At 41.7% G+C, this 19552-nt stretch overlaps 1 gene segment (V, D, J or C); it reads left to right on the forward strand.

Moving 5' to 3' along the window:
• The first annotated feature begins 12504 nt into the window (after positions 1 to 12504).
• LOC127186258 (Ig heavy chain V region 914-like) lies at positions 12505 to 13129 on the forward strand. The segment is given in 2 exon segments: positions 12505 to 12635; positions 12729 to 13129. Coding segments are annotated over 2 exon segments (366 nt in total).
• The last annotated feature ends 6423 nt before the right edge of the window (positions 13130 to 19552 follow it).

A 19552-nucleotide genomic window follows, 5' to 3' on the forward strand; every position in this document is an offset into this window, starting at 1 on the left:
CCCCCAATGCAAAGCAGACCTCAGCCTCAGGATGAAAGCCCAGGCCTAGCTGAGAAGCCCCATGTCCTTCTCACTGCAGCCTCCATCAGAGCATGGTTATCCTGCTGCTGCTCCTCTGCATGGTGACCTTTACAACCTGTAAGTGTTTCAGGGCTTCAGGTGTGGGACCTGGGCATGTCATCTACTGGATGTGTGACTGATGTTCATGTTCTTTTCCCAGGTGCCCTGTCACAGGTGCAGGTGAAGGAGTCAGGACCTGACCTGGTGCAGCCCTCACACACCCTGTCTCTCACCTGCACTGTCTCTGGCTTCTCATTAACCAGCTATAATATACACTGAGTCCGCCAGCCTCCAGGAAAGGGTCTGAAGTGGATGGGAGTATTATGCGGTGGTGACAGCACAGACTATAATTCAGTTCTCAAATAGCAACTCAACATCAACAGAGACACCTCCAAGAGTCAGGTGTTCTTGAAACTGAACAGTCTACAGACTGAGGACACAGCCATGTACTACTGTGCCAAAGGCACAGTGAGGGAACTCCACAGTGAGCCTGAACTAAAAACTTACTACACTGATGCTTAAACCAGTAGGGTGTGCTGAAACCAAGCAAAGACTTTCTAGGTCACTCCATTTAGGAAATTCAAGGCTATATTCCAGGAACCTATAATGTAATGCTAGGAACAATAGTTTTTTGCCCCAGCCAATGCAATCCTCTAGAGACCCTCTCCACCGTCATATTCTACCAAACTTGATCTCTGTTGACACACTAGAAAAATGTATTTACCCACAAATGATCTAAGCTATTCATTTACTTCTTGTTATCAGACTAAATCTTATATAATTTACTATATTCCATGTAAATGCATATATATGTAACCGTTAGTATCCATATGTATGGAACATATAAATCATATATAATTATACATTGTGCATGTGTAGAATTATATAATTCTATATTATGCATAATTATATATTCATATTTTAGCTAGACCAGTGCCATTTATGAAAGATACTCTCTTTTCTCCACTGTATGATTTTGGCTTCTTTGTCAAAAATCAAGTGTACATAGCTGTGTGTGTTTATTTCTGGGTCTTCAATTCAATTCCATTCATGCACCTGGCTGTGTCTATGCCAGTAGGGTGATGTTCATATTGCTGTAGCTCTATAGTGCAGCTAGAAATCAGGGATGGAGATGCCTCCAGAAGGTCTTTTGTTGTACAGATTTGCATTAGCTATTCATGTTTTTTGTTGTTGTTGTTGTTTTTCAATAAGAAGGTGACAATTATTCTTTCAAGATCTGTAATGAATTGTGTTGACATTTTGATAAGCATTGTATTGAATCTGTAGAGTACTTTTGGGAAGTTGGCCACCTGTTAGAAGAAAAGATGGGAAAGAGCCTTGAGCTCATTGGCACAGAAGATGACTTCCTGAACAGAACAAAAATAGTTCAGGCTCTAAGATCAATAATTCATAAATGGGACCCCAAGAAAATGAAAAGATTCTGTAAAGCAAAGGACACTGCCAAAAAAATATGCAGACATTGAACAGACTGAAAAAAGTTCTTCACAAACCCTACATCTCACCAAGACTAATATCCAAAATGTATAAAGAACTCAAAAAATTAAAAATGACCAAACTATATAATCCAATTAAAAATGGAATATGGACCTAAAGAGAGAATTTTCAACAGAGGCATATGGACTGGCCAAGAAACACTTAAAGAAATGCTCACCAGCCCTAGTCATCAGGGAAACTCAAACAAAAATGACTCTGAGATTCCATCTTATACCTGTCAGAATGGCTAAGATCAAAAACTGAACTGAGAGCACATGCTGATAAGAATATGGGAACAGCAGAACACTCCTCCATTGCTGGTGGGAGTGCAAATATGTACAACCACTTTGGAAATCATTCTGATTCTTCCTAAGAAAATTTGGACTAATTCTACCTCAAGACCCAGCCATACCACTCCTGGGCATATAAACAAAAGATGCCCACCATACAACAAAAGTATTTATTTGCTCAATTATGTTCACAACACCTTTTTGTTACTGGCCAGAATTTGGAAACAACCTACATGTACCTCAACGGTAGAGTAGATAAAGAAAGGATGGTGCATTTACACAATGCAATACTACTAAGCTATTATAAACAAGGAAATATTGAAAAATTTCCAGCAAATGAATGGAACTAGAAATTATTATCCTGAGTGAGGTAACACAGACCCAGAATGACATGCATAACATATTCTCACTCATAAGCAGATATTAGCCGCATAATACAGGATAACCACACTACAATACTGAGACTGATGCACCAATAAAGAGTCATATATGATGTGGATCTAGGCCCTCTGCTCAGACGCAGTACATAGACAGCATGGTCTCCTTAGCGTTCCCACAATATGGGGAGTAGAGACTGTTTCTGACATGAACTGTGATCCCTCACATTGATCACTTCCCCCTGGCAAGTTTGTCTTTTTGGGCCACAGCAGAAAAAGATATAGGTGGTACAGATGAGACATGATAGGCTGAAGTCAGATTTTAGAGGAGATGGGTTCCCTTTCTGACGACTAGGAAAGGGAGGGAGAGATTATCAGTGTGGGAGGATGGGATCCGGAAGTGATGAAGGAGGGGCTACAGTTGCAATGGAAAGTGAACATATTAAAAATAATTTTTAAATAAATGTTGTCTAATTTTTGTTCTATTGCTTGTAACTTATCACAGATTTTTCATTCATTTTCTTCTTTATGTCACCTTTGTTCTGATCTCACTTATAAAGGATATATAAATTTGCAATCGTTTCCAAAAATATAGCAATTTCTATGCTGGTGCAGCAGCATCTTTACATAGGATGGTGCACATTCTCTTGTACCCTGTCCCTTATGGCCACCATTCAGAAGCCACGCCTACCTGTCCCTGCTCTGAATTGCACTTTGTGTGCTGCCTTTCTCCTGAGCACAAGGCTGGTGCCAGGGGCTCCAACACAACTCTGTGCAGTTGCACAATTGTAGGGCCATGTGCTGAGGCTCTGGTTCATCATGCTTCCTGCCCAGAAACACAGGCTGACCTCAACGGCTCAGCTTGTCCCAGCCTCAAGCAGCTTATGGATGCTAGGGAGTCCTGACTTCCCTGCTTCTCCTTCCCCTTCCATGCCTTGCTTACTGGTATGAATTTCATGTCAAGAATTTTGGTGTAATGCCTGAGTCCTAAGGAACGTGTGTGGGAATATATTTTAATGGTGTGGGAAGATTATGGCTAGAACATAAAATTATATTAAGTTTAAAATATTAATTCTGATCATTTCAACAGTGATTCTAGGCTTAATCTTTGCAGCTGCACACTTAGTATGTGCTAGTCAATTATTTGATTATTTCACCGAATTACGCATCAAGAGATGGCTGGTACAGCTGGAGATGCAAGATGTTTTTAAATGGATTCAATGCTCACAGAAATAGTCATTTAGGAAGGGGTTTACTATATGAAGTATGATCATGTACCGTGATAAGGAACTAATGTCTGGACCTTCACTGCAACAGGAAGAATCTGACTGTGAAAGCAACACCAGGATTCTAAAAGGGATTTGTCATTGTTCTTCCCTGTAGGCTAGCCTGGACCGTGAGAGTCCTGGTTGGTCAACTTTAAAATTAACCTGAATGAAATGAGCCTAACTGGATCCTGAAGCAGCATGGGCCCAAGAATAGCATTTAGTCATCAAAGGAAAACTGAGTGTGTGGACTTGAAATGACAACAGAGCAAAGCAGTGACCACAGTGGTGTGACTCATGCAGTGTGATGACAGTGGCTAATTATCTGTGGTGCTCCCTGAAGATAGTTTTTCATTTATTTATTTAATCACTTTACAACTTGATCCCAGAACACTTCTTTCTCTCCTCCAAGTCCCACCCTCATTATTCAACTTACCTTTCTGTAAATCTCCATATCCTCCATCCTCTTCCTCATGTTCCCATAGGGTGTCTTCCCCAAGAGGCAGTTGCCAACTACAGGTCACCATGGAGGTGGAAAAGTTTAAAAATTAGGGACTTGGGAACTCTGGTCCTGATATAGATGACCTCTTAAAGACTCCACCCAGCAGGGATTGGGACAGATACTAGGACTCCCAGGCAGACCCTGGGCAAAGAGCTGTGAGTTGAATGGAAGAGTTGGAGATGGAAGGACAGGGAAGAGGGAGTGTTTGACAGGAGCTCCACAAGGAGACTATCAAGGCTGGTGGACGTGGACCCAGGGGGACTGCACAAACTCACGTACCAGTGAAGGACATGGCCAGCAGAGAAGCTAGACCCCCTGCTCAGATGTAGCCAATGGACAGCTCATTCTCCACATGGAAAAGGGGAGCAGGAGATCAGGGGACTGCCCCTGACATGACCTGTGCTGCCTGCTATTTGAACAACTGCCACTTGGGGAAGAAGCCCTATGGGAACACAGAGGAAGAGGATGGAGGATATGCAGATGAGACCAGATAGGGTGTGGTCAGAAGGTAGGGAAAGAAGACTTCACCTGTCAGAGGTCTAGGTGGGAGAAATAGGGTGGCAGAGGGAATTCCACCTCTTCCTCAGAATCTTCTGCATTTTGGGTGAACTTGGATGAAGCTGGAAATTTTCATATCAAACAACATAATGAAGGCCAGGAAGAACAAACGGCCTATTTATATCAAATGCAGGAAGTAGATTGTGTGTTAGAGGTTTGGGCTTCTTTTCGTAGGTTTTAAAACTCGAATTGGAATGCTAGGTAGGGAGGATATTTTAAGTGAGTGGCAGGGGTGAGCAAGGAGAGGGGAATAATTGTGGTGTGAAAGCAAAGGTGAGGTGTGGTGAGAGAAAGGTGATGAGTAGGAGAGAAGTAAGACAACTAGAGAATTAAGACCAATATCAGAATAAAAATCAATTAAAAGTAAAAGATACACCATTATATAAATTTGGGGAAGTGAAATCAAGCCTAACACAAAGACAATGATTTGTTCTCTGGTGTAAAGATGGAAGATGAGAACGGTGGACAGAATGTGAAGAAATCATGGGGAGACTTCAGGTGAGAAACAAGTCAGTGTGCTGCAAATAACAATATCTCCATTGCAAACGCTGAGTGGGAGACCAGCAGTGACAAGGGATGACATATTTGCAAGCCTCCTATGCCAAGAAAAGAGTGATCCCTCAGAAATTAGTAAAATTCAGAAAAGTCCCAACTGTCCTCATCACAGAAAAAGAATTCTGAGAGCTTTTCCATAAAGTCATGACCCTATCCAAGAGCCGCATCATGGAGAAACCATGCCTAGTTCAGAAAATAGAAAAAACTGAGTTCATATATAGAAATAACGCTGTGTGAGGAGGTATTTAATTTTCCAATTATACTGAAGAGACATAGGAGTATATATGCACAGCATGTTGTGTACACCCAGCACTGTCCAGAGGGTCCTGATTGCTCTCTTCTGCATGGAGGTGAAGCAGATGTCATATTCATAGCCAGCATCTCACAACACCTGCTCTACAGGCTCTGCCTCCTCATGGCCTGCTGGGCTCAGGTTAGCTTTGTACCAGCTGCTGAAGTGGTTCTCCAGGTTTCAGAGTCTCTCACCATGCCGGATCAGCACCAGTTTGTTGGCAGCTATGGCAACAGGCAGGAGATGTGGTTGCCACTCAATCAAATAATTCTTAACAAAGGAATATCAAATGGCTTAGAAGCCCTTAAAGAAATGTTCGATGTCCTTACCCATCAGGGAAATGCAAATCAAAATAACATTGAGAATCTATCTTACACCTATCAGAATGTCTGAGATAAAAATACTCAAGTAAGAATGTGGAGATAGGGTAACACTCCTCCTCTGATGGTGGGAGAAACTTGTACAACCACTTTGGATATCAATCTGGCACTTTCTCAGAAAATTAGCAACAGCTCCACCTGAAGACTCAGTTATACCATGACTGGTCATATACCCAAAGGATGGTCTACCATACAACAAGGATATCTGGTCAACCATGTTCATAGTGACATTATTTGTAATAGCCAGAAACTGGAAACAAGCCAGATGTCCCTCAACTGAAGATGAATAAAGAAATTCTAATACATCTCCACAATGGAATACTATTCAGCTATCAAAAGCAAGAACATTCTGAAATTTGCAGGCAACTGGACGGAACTGGTAAGATCATCCTGAGTGAAGTAACCCAGGAGGACACATATGGTATATACTCACTTATAAGTGGACATTATCCATAAAATACAGAATAGCCATATTATAATCCACAGAGCTAAGGAAGCTGAGTAACTAGGAGGACGTTAGGGAGGATACTTAATTCTCATTCGGAAGTACAAATAGAATAGACCCTGGAAATAGTTGAAGGGAGGGAACAAGTTGACAGCCTACCACAGATGTCCTTTGAAAGACTCCACCCATTCCCTACAGAAGCTGAAGCAGAAGATGAGTCTCACAGCCCAGTTTTGGATGGAGCGCAGGGAGTCCTAAAGAAGAGTGGGGGTCAGGGATGGAAGGACCCAGATGGTACAGGGAGCTCCACAAGAAGACCAAAAAAGCCAACAACTCTGGTTCTGGTGGGAGGTGGGGAGCATAAGAGGCTGATGCACCAAAAACAGATTGATGCATAGAGTCGATCTAGGCCCCTTGCTCAGATGCAGTCGTTAGGTGGTTTAGTCTCCATAGGTATCCACTATTAAGGGGAGCAGGGGCTGTCCTTGATATAGACTCTGGTTGTCTGTTCTTTGGTCACTTCCCCCAGACTGGTGCCTTACCATGCCACAGAGGTGAGAATACAGGCAGCCCTGCTGAAATGTGTTAGTCTTAAATCAGTTGGTAGGGGAGAAGGGCTCCCTGTCTCTGAAGAGTAGGGGAGGGGCATAAAGCAGAAGATGGAGAAAGGATGGAACCAGGAGGAGATGAGGGAGGTGGTTGCAATTTGGATGTAAAGTGAATACAGTTTTTAAAAAATAAATTTAAATTTTAAAACTTCAGAGACTCACTCATTACGACCATTTCTAGCTCAATCCATTTATCCACAAATTTCGGGAATTCCTTGTTTTTAATTGCTGAGTAGTATTCCATAGTGTATATGGAATACTTTATCCATTCTTCTACTGATGGACACTTAGGCTGTTTCCATGTTCTGGCTATTATGAATAAGGCTGCTATGAACATGGTTGAGCAAATTTACTTGTTGTGTGCTGGAGCATCTTCTGGGTATATTCCAAGGAGTGGAAGGACAGCAGGTTGCCAAGAAGAGACTTGATACCCTATCAGCATATACAGAGGGAGATAATCCCCCTCAGGAACAGTCATAGGAGAGGGGAATAATGGAAAAATGGGAGGGAGGGAAGAATGGGAGGATACAAGGGATGGGATAACCATTGAGATGTAACAAGAATAAATTAATAAAAAAATTAAAAAAAATGAAAATAAAAATTGGTGGAAGTTCTCTGAGTTCTGACTGAAGAGCTTAGTTTGGACTCTTCTCTTCCTTCTCTTGTGCTTTACATTATCAGAGTGTGGAGAAAAGCCCTGCAATCCCTTATTATCAAGCCAAGGGTTACTATTCTTCACTCATGGCCTCCATTCCACTTCAGGCATCATGTAGACTCCTCTATCCTTTTTAAAGCTTCAGTTAACATAACTCTCATGTCTGGTTGCATGCTACTTCTTCTCATGCGATGTTGTGAACAATTGGTCTTCCCTTCTCTCACTAATGCAATAATCTTACTAAAGATTCTGGCATGGTAATATGTTTCAAGCTGTAAAGTGACAAGGAGAGAGATATAAAAGTACATAGAGACAAAGAGACAGATGGTCACATGGACCAGAATAAGGAGTTAGTGAGACTGCTATTCAGATATGGGGTCCCTGAGAGGACAGGTGAATACTCTGAGCCAATTTATCTGTCAGCAAAGACAATCCCTTGGGTCTCCTCTCAGATAAACATTTAAAATAATTGTACTGACTACTGATGCCCCAGAGTCCAGATCATTAGGCCTTGCTGATCTCCTTGTGGAGCTCTTGGGTGCTCTGGGTCCTCCCATCCCCTCATTCTTCCATACCACCCTCAACGCTCTGTCCAGAGTCCAACTGAGAGTCCCAGAATCTGTCCCGTTCCCCCAAATGTGTGGAGTCTCTCAGAGGACACCTATATTGGGGTAATAACCACTTACCAGAGAGTATATACCATGTGTGTATTTTGGGGTCTGGGTTACCCCACTCAGCATGATTTTCCTAGACCCATTCACTTGCCTGCAAACTTTAAGATTTCCTTGTTTTTCATAGCTGAATACTATCCCATTATGTAAATGCACCACTGTTTCTTTATCTATTCTTCAGTTGAGGAATTCCTAGGTTGTTTCCAGATTCTGGTTATGACAAATAAATCTGCTATGAAAATAGTTGAGCAGATATCCCTGTACAGTGAAGCATCATTTGGGTATATACCCAGGAGTGGTTTGACTGGGTCTTTTGTGTTTAATTTGAGTAATTTATGTAAATTACATCTCAATTGTTATCTCCTCACTTTTATCTTCCTGTTCCCCCTCCCTCCCTTTTTCACTCTATTCCCCTTCCCTAGGTCTGTGACAGAAGGGGACTTTCTCCCCCAATATATGGTCACAGCCTATCAGGTCTCCTCTTGGTAGCTTGCTTACCCTTCCTCTGAGTGCTACCAGACCTCTCCACTAAGGGGCAGTAGTCAAATAGGGGGCACCAGAGTTCATGTCAGAGTCATTCCTGCTCTCCACACAGTTGTGGCAAATATGCTGTCGTCCATTGCCTACATCTGAATAGGGGTTCTATGTTTACTACAAGCATTGTCTTCAGTTGATACAATAGTTTTAGCAGACCCCACTGGGTCTAGATCTGTCAGTCTCAATGTTCTTCTTGTAGTTGCCTAGGACCCTCTGGATCTTTCTATTCCCTCATTCTCATGGCTGGGTCTTAAGTTAGCACTATTCTCAGTTTTCTGAGAAAGTGCCTGATTGATTTCCAAGGTAGTTGAACAAGTTTGTACTCTGAGCAGGAATAGAGGAGTGTTCCCCTTTCTGTACATCCTCACCAGCATGTGCTGTCATTTGAGTTTTAAGTCTTAGCCATTCTAGGATATAAGATGGAATTTCAGAGTTGTTTTGATTTGCATTTTCCTGATGACTAAGGATGTTGAACATTTCTTTAATGTTTCTTGGACATTCAATATTTCTCTCTTGAGAATTCTCTTTTTAGCTTGTATTCCATTTTTAAACTTGTTTATTTGTATTAGTGGTGTTTAACTTCTCAAATTCTTCATATATTTTAGTTATTAGCCCTTTGTCATATGTAGGGTTGGTGAAGATCTATTCCCAGTCAGTAAGCTGTTGTGTTGGTGTGTAGGAAGTGTCTTATGTAGGACTTTCAGTTTCATGAGATCTTGTTTATTATTGTTGAACTTAGAACTCCAGCTGTTGGTGCTCTGTTCAGGAAGTTTTCTCCTGTGCCAATGAGTTCACAGCTCTTCCCCAGTTTTCCTTCTAGCAGATTTAGTGTGTCTGGTTTTATCTTGAAATTTATTTTTGTGCAGGGTAATAAATATGGATCTATTTGTGGTTTTCTATATGGTTGCTCCAACCAAGAACAGTGCATGTAGTGAACCTTGACCTCCTGTTCAGATATTGCCAATGGATAGCTCACTCTCCAACATTGTTGGGGGAACAGGAACTGCCTCTAACATTAACTCTGGTGGCCTCAGTCTTGATCACTTAAAGACAATATCATACTGAAATAACATAGAGGGAAAAATTAGAAGGAATTATTCAACTTACCTTTCTGTAAAAAAGAACACACTCTAGCCAGCTAAAGGTCAGAATGGAGGTGGAAAAGTTTAAAAAAATAGAGATGTTTGAGCTCTAGTCCTGACATAGATGTCCTTTAGAGACTCCACTAAGAAGGGGACTGGGACAGAAACTAGGATGCTGAGACAGACTCTGGGAAAAGATCTGTGAGTTGTTTGGAAGAGTTAGGGGATGGAAGAACAAAGAAGCAGGAAAAGTTTGTCAGGTGTTCCACGAGAAGGCTATCAAGGCTGGCAATCTGATCCAGGTGGACTGCACAAACTGATGAACCAACCAAGGACACTGCAAGCAGAGAACCTAGATCCCCCTGTTCAGATGTAGCCAAAGACAGCTCGTTCTTCATGTGGAGAAGTGGAGCAGGCAATCAGGGGACTACCTCTAGCATGAACTATGGTGCCTGCTATTTGACCAACTGCCCCTTGGGTAAGAGGCCCTGTGGGAACAGAGAGGAAGGGATGCAGTATATCCAGACAAGACCTGATAGGCTGTGTTCAGAATGTAGGGAGAGAGGACCCAACCTGTCAGAGGTTTAGGAAGGAGGAAGAGGGTGGAAGGGGGTAGGTGGTTGGAAATTGGAAAATAAAGAGTGAGGGGACTATAATTAGGGTGTAATGTGAATAAATAGGCATGTCTTATCCAGAAGGCAGCACCTCACAGCACTCCTCCACATGCTTCACGCCTTATGTTTACTCCACCTCTTCCTCAGAATCTTCTGCATTTTGGATTAACATGGATGAAGCTGGAAGTCTTTATATCACATAACATAATGACGAATGGAAAGAACAAACCTTCTAGTTCCTGTCACATGCAGGAAGTAGTTTGTGTGTGTGTGTGTATGTGTGTGTGTGTGTGTGCGCGTGTGTGTTAGGGGTTTGCGCTTCTTTGTGTAGGTTTTAAAACTAGAATTGGAATGTTAGGAAGGGAAGATTTCTTAAGTGAGTGGCAAGGGAGCGCAAGGACAGGGGAATAATGGTGATGCGAAAGCAAAGGTGAGGTGTGGTGAGAGAAAAGGGATCACAGGGAATGACACAACTGGTAAGATAAGACCAAAATCAGACTAAAAATCAATTAAAAGTAAAAGCGATACTAATTATATATATATTTGGTGAAATGAAATCAAGCCTAAGAAACTCAGTGATATATTGTCTGATGTAAAGATAGAATGTGAGAATGGTGGACAGAATTTGAGGAAATCATGGGGAGAGTTAAGTTGCAAAACAAGTTAGTGTGCTGCAAATAAGAATGTCTCCATTGCAAACACTGAGTGGAAGATCTGCAGCGACAACGGATGACATTTTTTGCAAGCCGCCAATACCATGAAGAGAGCGCTTTCTCATAGATGAGGAAAATTGAGTAAAGTCTCAAGTGTCACCATCACAGAGAAGGAATTCTGATAACCTCTCTGTGCAGTCATGACTCTACCCAAGAGCCACATTGGCGAGAAACCATGTCCAGTTCAAGCAATAAGAAAGATTGAGCTCTTATATAGAAACAAAACTGTGTGAGGAACTATGTAATTTTACTGGGGAGACAAAGGAGCATATGTACACAACATGTTGTGTGCATGTGAACAAATGAAAACTAAATAAAGTATGATGAATCCTTAACAATATAAAGCTGCATACATGTCATGAGCCCTCCAGTGGAGTCTGTGTGACAAATGCTGTTGCACAACCTGAGGTGCATACCCTTTCCAGGGAGAGCCTCCTGGCATGGGTCTGATGTTCCTGCCAGCAGTAATTGATCACAGCCTTTTTTTTCTCATTGTGTTGGCATATTCTGTCTTTATCCTTTCTAATAACAGTACTCCCATACCAGGGCACTTCAAACACGATGACATTTCAATTAAATGCCCTAACATGGGACTACAGCCAGGGATCGTTCAAGCCCAGAGTTCACTGCCAAGGTCTGCTGGCCTTCTTCACTTATTAACAGAAACATGGCTAAAAAATATTCATTAGTTAATAATTTATATTATGACTTACAGAGAATTAAAGTATTTCAAATAGTTCCAAATAGTGGCACTCAGATATTAGAAAGGAGAACTAAAAAAACTGTCTTGGTTGACACACTCCAAGCACACAGGTGCTGGGCAAAAGTTAAATGTCAGAACATTGATCCTTGACAAAGAGAACACATGCATACTGATACCAAGCCAATAACTCAAGAATGATGATGTCTTTACTTGGCATTCTGTATCCTGAGTTGTTTCATTCAAGTCAGTAACTCAAAAATGACAACACTATTACTTTGCTTTCTCTACTTTATACTGTGTATGCCTGATTGGTTCACTGAATGTCCTTGAAACGACTCCATGGGAAATGTAGCCACAAAACACTCCCTGTTTCAAGAAATGTAGATAAAAATCTAGACTGCTTGCCTGCAAAATAAACTCACATTCAAACTTTCCCTAGGTTTGTCTCTTTGTCACTTCACCAACTTCTTGTCCATCAATGCTTTGAGAACTCCCGTTCCCAAGGACCTATACCTGACTGAGACGGTTCGTGGCACATAAAGAGCAACCATTCTGTGTTAATTTCTGTAACTGTCATCAGTCTTTGATGTCTTATATCAGCTGTGAACACTGCTTCCTGCCCAGGTCCAACAACATAGCCTGCTACAGCAGGAAGACATGCAAATGAGGCTTCTCTGTGCCCATGAAAAACAGTCCTGCCCTGACCCTGCAGCTCTGGCAGAGGAGCTCAGCCCTGGATTTCGAGATCCTCCCATTCAGTGATCAGCACTGAACACAGACCACTCACCATGGACTTGACGATCAGCTTGATTTTCTTTGTCTTGATTTTAAAAGGTAATTTATGGAGAAGAGATGCTGTGTGTTGTGTGGACATAAGAAAGAGAAAAATTGTGCCACTTTTCTGACTAGTATTCTCCATGTTTTCAGGAGTCCTGTGTGAGGTGCAGCTGGTGGAGTCTGGGGGAGGCTTGGTACAGCCTGGAAAGTCCATGAAACTCTCCTGTGCAGCCTCTGGATTCACATTCAGTAGCTACTGGATGAGCTGGGTCCGCCAGCCTCCAGGCAAGGGCCTGGAGTGGGTCACCTCCATTAGTACTAGTAGTGGTACCTACTATGCCGATGCCGTGAAGGGCCGATTCACCATCTCCAGAGACAATGGCAAGAACACCCTGTACCTGGACATGAACAGTCTGAGGTCTGAGGACACAGCCACATATTACTGTGCCAGAGACACAGTGAGTGAATGATACTGAGAACTCAGACCCAAACCTCCCTGCAGGGAGCTGATGATCAGCAGGGGGCGCTGAGAGCACACAGAGCTCTGAGTGACAGAGTTACAACCTGTTCAGAAAGTCCTGAAGGACATGGAGGGCTGGATTCTTCTGTGTGTGAGCCACCTGTTCACAGAGATTCTCCCCACAAGTACAGTGTATACTAACCCTTGAATTGTCCAAATGCATACTCAACTTTCAGCTTTCCATTGTCAGATGAGTTTTTATAGTGTTTTTCTCTGCCTCTCTTTATGATGTGCTTGCTCACTCTCTCTCTCTCTCTCTCTCTCTCTCTCTCTCTCTCTCTCTCTCTCTCTCTCTCTCTCTCTCTCTCTCTCTCTCTCTCTCTCTCTCTCTGTGTGTGTGTGTGATGGCATATCAACATGAACTGCTCCAGCAGCTGGGTGCTTTGTTTCTGAGGTCACAGTAACTATTCTCTATGTAGCACACAGTAACACATTTCTCTGGTTCCCCATCACAGAGGTCAGCAGCAGAGGTCCCAGATGACAATTTGTTTCTTCTTTTCTTTGTGGTGACATATCCCAACAAAGCACCTTAATGGAGAGCAGATCTGTTTTGTCTTACACTTGAGAGCATAGCCCATCATGTCATGGATGGCAGCACAGCAGGAAGTTGAAGCAGATGGTGTAACCCACCCATAATACTGAAGCAGGAAACGATGAGCACTGGTAGTCAGCCTGCGCAGCCTCTGCCAAGTCTTCAGTGGATCTGAGACATCTGAGAAGAAGTGGGGACAATTTTGGTCATATGAAAATAAAAATTCCTATCCCACAATCTTCTGGACAATTACCTCAGTGTTTTTTAGAGTAACTTACATTATTTTAAATGCTTTTTCCATGTTTGAATGGTTTTCCTGTATGTATATCTTTTGTAGAGTACTTTTGTGTCTATATTAATAGGGAGATTGGTCTCAAATTCTCCTTTTTTGTTGGGTCTTTGTGTGGCTTAGGTATTAAGGTGATTGAGGCTTCATAGAATGGGTTTGGTAGAGTTCCTTCCGTTTCTATTTTTTGGAATAGTTAGAGGAGTATTGGTATTAGTTCTTCTTTGAAGGTTTGGGTAGAATTCTGTGCTGAATCCATCTGGCCCAGGGTCTTTTTGGTTGGGTGACTTTTGATGACTGCTTCTATTTCCTTAGGGGATATAGGACTGTTTAATTTGCCTGATCTTGATTTAACTTTGGAAAGTGGAATTTATCAAGGAAATTATCCATATCCTCTAGATTTTCAAAGTTTGTGGCATATAGGCTTTTGAAGTAAGACCTAATGATTCTTTGGATTTCCTTGGTATCTGTTGTTATTTCTCCCTTTTCATTTCTGATTTTGTTAATTTGTGTACTCTCCCTTTACCTATTAGTGAGTTTGGCTAAGGGTTTGTCTCTTTTGTTGATTTTCTCAAAGAACCAGCTCTTGATTTCATTGATTCTTTGTATTGTTTTCATTGTTTCTAACTTATTGACTTCAGCCTTGAGTTTGATTATTTCCAGGCATCTACTTCTCTTGTGTGAGTCTGCCTCTTTTTTTCAAGAGTTTTCAGGTGTTACTTAACTTGCTTATATGCAATGTCTCCAGTTTCTTTGTGAAGGCACCTTGTGCTATGAATTTTCCTCTTAGCACTGCTTTCATTGTGTCCCAAAGGTTTGGCTATGTTGTGCCTTCATTTTCATTAAAGTCTAGGAAGTCTTTGATTTCTTTCTTTATTTCATCCATGACCCAGTTGTCACTGAATAGAAGAGTGATCAGTTTCCATGTGTTTGTAGGCTTTTTGTTATTTCTATTGTTTTTGATGCTCAGCTTTAGGCCATGTTGGTCTGATAGGATAAAAGGGATTATTTGAATTTTTTGTATTGATTGAGGCTTGTTTTGTGACCAATTATAAGGTCTATTTTGGAGAAGGTCCCATCTGGCATAGAGAAGAAAGTATAATCTTTTCTATTGGGGTAAAAAAGCTCTGTGAATGTGTTTTAGGTCCATTTGATTCATGACCTCTGTTAGCTTGATTATTTCTCTATTTAATTTCTTCCTTGAGGATCTGTCCATTGGTGATAGTGGGGTGTTGAGGTCTCCTACTAGTATTGTGTTGGGATCAATGAGTGATTTAAAACTTTAAAAATATTTCTTTTACAAATGAAGGTGCCCTAATATATGGGGCATAGATATTTAGGATGGTGATATCCTCTTGGTGGATTTTTCCTTTAATTAGGACAAAGGGTCCTTCTTGATCTTTCTCAATCAAATTTAATTGAAAGTCTATTTTGTCAGCTATTAAAATGGCTACTCCTGCTTGCTTCCTGAGACCATTTGCTTGAAAAACTTTTTCCAGCTCTTTATTCTTAGGGTATGTCTATCTTTTTTGATGAGATGTGTTTCTTGAATGCAACATATTGAAGGATCTTGTTTTTGCATCCATTTTGTTATCCTGTGCCTTTTTACTGGAGTGTTTAGGCCATTGATGTTGACAGATATTATTGACCAATGGTTATTGGATCCTTTTATTGTGGAGTTAGTGGTGATTGTGTGTGGCAGTGTCTGTTTTGCTTCTGCTGATGTGCGATTATCTGTATGCTGTAATTTCTTGGGTGTGGCTGCTCTTGTTTTGATGACATTTTCCTTCTACTATTTTCTGTAGAGCGGGGTTGGTGTTTAGATACTGTTTAAATTTGGTTTTGTCAGGTAATATCTTGTTTTCTCGTCTATGTTGATTGAATGTTTTGCTGATTTAGTAGCCTAGGTTTGCATCTGTGGTCTCTCAGAGTCTGCATAATCTCAGTCCAGGCTCTTCTGGCTTTCATAGTTTCTGTTGAAAAGTCAGGTGTATTTCTGGTGGGTCTACCATTATATGTTCTTTTGCCTTTCTCTCTTGCAGCCTTTAGTATCTTTTCTTTATTCTGCAGGTTTAGTGTTTTGATTATTATGTGCCAGGATGAATTTCTTTTCTGGTCTAGCATATTTGGTGTTCTGTAGGCCTCTTTTATGTTCAAGGGCATCTCTTTCTGTAGATGGGGGAAGTTTTTTGTATTATTTTCTTGAAGACATTCTCTGGTCCTTGGGACTTTGCATCTTCCTTTTCATTAACTCCTGTAATCCTGAGGTTACACCTTCTCATGGTGTCCTTGATTTCTTGGATGCTTTGTGTCACTAATTTTTCTGTTTTAAGATTCTCTTTGAGAGATGTTTCAATTTTTTCTACTGTATCTTCAGCACCTGAGATTCTCTCTTCCATGTTTTGTATTCTGTTAGTTATACTTGTCTGTTGGATTCCTGCTTCCTTTTTTAATTGTTCCATTTCACTTTTTTTTCTTGATTTGTAATTTTTAAATATTGTCTAGTTCTGTTTTCATGTCTTGAATTGTTTTATTTAAATCATTCACCACTTTTCTTGTGGTTTCTTGTTTTTCCTGGTTGGCTTCTATTCATTTGTTTGTGCTATCCTGGAATTCTTGGAAGGATCTATTCATTTCCTCTTTATAGTTCTCAAATAGCTGTATAAGCATGGTTTTCAGGTTATCTTCCTGTGACTCTGCCATAGTAGGGTATCTGTTGTTTTCTGGGCTTTCTGGTGGAGCCATAATATCTTTTTTATTTTATTTTTTATTAATTTATTCATATTACATCTTGATTGTTAGCCCTTCCCCTGTTTCCTTCCATTCCTCCCTCCCTCCCACTTACCCCCTTCTCCCCTCCCCTATGTCTGTGATTGAAGGAGACCTCCTCCCCCTATATATGCTCTTAGAATATTGAGTCTCTTTTTGGTAACTTGCTATCCTTCCTCTGAGTGCTGCCAGGCCTCCCCATCAGAAGAGGGGCACTAGAGTTCGCGTGAGAGTCAGATCTCACTCTCCACTCAATGGTGGAGAATATCCTGTTCATCGGCTAGGTCTTGGTAGGGGTTCGAAGTTTATTGCCTATATTCTCCTTGAGCCATAATATCTTGATTTTTGTTATTAGACCTGTTATTCTTTCCTTTAGGCATCTGCTTACAAGGCTTGGTCTTTCAGAGCTGGAGTTCTCAGGGGTGAGTACCTTTTATAGGGTGCTGTTTGCTATACTGGGTTCTCAGAGTCTGCCTTCTTGTATCTATATTTGTTTGAGCTCTGCCACCTGGATTCTGTGGTTTTATAAGGCTGCTCTTGCTGCTTGTCCCCTCTGAGGGATTCACTACGCAAGAATTTGTGTTTTGGGTGTCAGATGCTGTGTGACTTCTGTTTTGTTAATCTTTTGCTCTGTAGACAGGCTCCTCTGTTTTGGTGTATTGATCTGTCCAGCAATCTTATCTTCTCTTTCTCCCTGCTGGTTGCATCCCTCCACTGAAACAAGGTTCTAGTTCACTCTGTGACACCTCACTGTTGCTGCTCACAGTCCTTTGCTGCCCCTGTTGCTTGCTACTTCCTGCTGCTGATCTCAGAAATCCCTCCTGCCAATCACCACTATGGATGTTTTGTTCCCCGTGGCCTACCTCAGCAAATGCAGCTGATGTTGCTGGCACCACAGCAGCCACGGACATCGCTGTCTCTGTGCTGTTGCTGTCTCTGCAGTTCCTGCTGCTGCTGCCCCTGCCACAAATGCGCTGCTTCCCAGGGGGTCTGTGCTTTTTCTCTGCATTTGGGGGTGCACAAGTTAGTTCCTAGTTTGTTCCTGGCGTACTATGGTTCCTTCTGCTGTAGTGGGGTGGGGATCTTGGTGCTCCTGCTTAAGAAATATGTCCAATTTTCTGCCTTGAATTTTCTGACTTCTAAACAAAGTCCACACCACTCACCTCTATCTTGGAATCTCAGCCTTCTTTTTTTAAAAACAAGGATTTAGTAGCCTTTGACTCCTCTCTTCTTTTGCTTTAGTGTTGTAGTCTTCAATCTTGTGCTCTCAATTTCTCCAATCGCCTTGCCCTTAATTGTGCTGCAAAGATGTACATATATTTACAAATGTACAGAAATTAAAAGAACTTTGGAGTTTGGCTCTTGAAAGACATTTGTTACCCAACTTTTGGAATCTTTTAACAAATGTCTGCTCAAAATTAGGAGAAATCACAGAAATTGCTAGTCTCAGGCACCAGCTAAACTGGTCCAGTCTCCACTTACCCAGTCATTCACTAGTGCAGCTGAGGCTGGGAAGCTACATGGCCCTGAGGTTAAAGCTTCAGCTCTCTCTCAGAAACATTGTCTTCACATAGGTGGATGGACCAGACAGGCAGAGCAAGGAAGAGAATACAGAATCACTTTGGAGAAGCAGCCATGGCTTCTGCCTTCATTTTCTAAATCTCTGACAAAAGGAGAAGCCCACGAATACAGAGTTCTCTCCTTCAATTTCTACACAACTCACAGGACAATAGTGCATTGCAGCCACAGCTGTGCCATCATCACGGAGCACACAATTCCATGACAAACTGACAAACTTAGATCATGTCAAGAGGCATCATGCTTTGATTGAACAATCATCATCCCCTCGTTTCCAGTGCCTCCTACAAATATAGTTACATCATCCATATGGTACCAGAACATCATCAGTAATAATGCTCTATTTTGTTGCTAGGGGAAACAAAGGACTACTTCTGACCTTGAGATGAGAAAACCAAAATAGGTCGAAGATCTGGGACAGCATTTCAAACACAATCTTTAGATGCCTGGAGGAAAGAAAAGGGATTCATGTGCTAAAATGAAATTTATTATGCTCTTTAAGTTCAAGGGCACTACACAAAATAATCCTCAGCAAGTAACCAGAGAGGATGAAAAGACATATTACCTGTTGAATAGGTTAGAAGCTGTTTGTATCTAACTGTCACTCAGTGAGTATCACTTCCTATATTGGCCTCTCTTCTCAGAGCTGGAGCCTCACACACATTTTACTACCAGCCCTGCAACTGTTCAAGGCTCGCTCTGTTGTGTATGGTTTGTGTGAGGATGGTGGAGAGACTCAAGGTCCTCTGGTTTCACGGTCACAGGCCCTGTCTGATTTCTCAGTTAGCTCTAATTTGAATCTCATACAGTTTCTAGCCATGGAATCTTAGTGAGTCTCTGCCCTGAGTCTTGGCTTCCATAGTTTCAAGGGTCCTTTGCTTCCTCAGGATCCTAACCTGGTCCCCATACAGAATCATGTCTGCCCTGTGTGATGCTCTGCAGGTTTTTCACGTCAGACTTTGTCCTACATTCAAAATAATCTATGGGGTATGGAATCTGATCAGTGCCTAAAGTTCTTACCATATAAGGCAAACACCCGAGTTTGGTGCTCCACAAATATAAAAAGAGTTAGATGTGGCAGTCAAGAAGTAATCCCACCTCTGGGACCTTTAGACGGTTGATCCTGGGGACTCACTTGCCAATCAGTCTAGCCAGATGCTGAGATCCAGGTCAAGTGTTGAAACTTTTTTCAAAATTATTGTGTAGATTGACAGATGAAGACATGTCAACATGGGTGTATGTGTGCGCGCACGCACACACACACACACACACACACACACACGAGGACA

Source organism: Acomys russatus, unplaced genomic scaffold (assembly GCF_903995435.1).
Source record: "Acomys russatus unplaced genomic scaffold, mAcoRus1.1, whole genome shotgun sequence".
Lineage (NCBI taxonomy): Eukaryota > Metazoa > Chordata > Mammalia > Rodentia > Muridae > Acomys > Acomys russatus.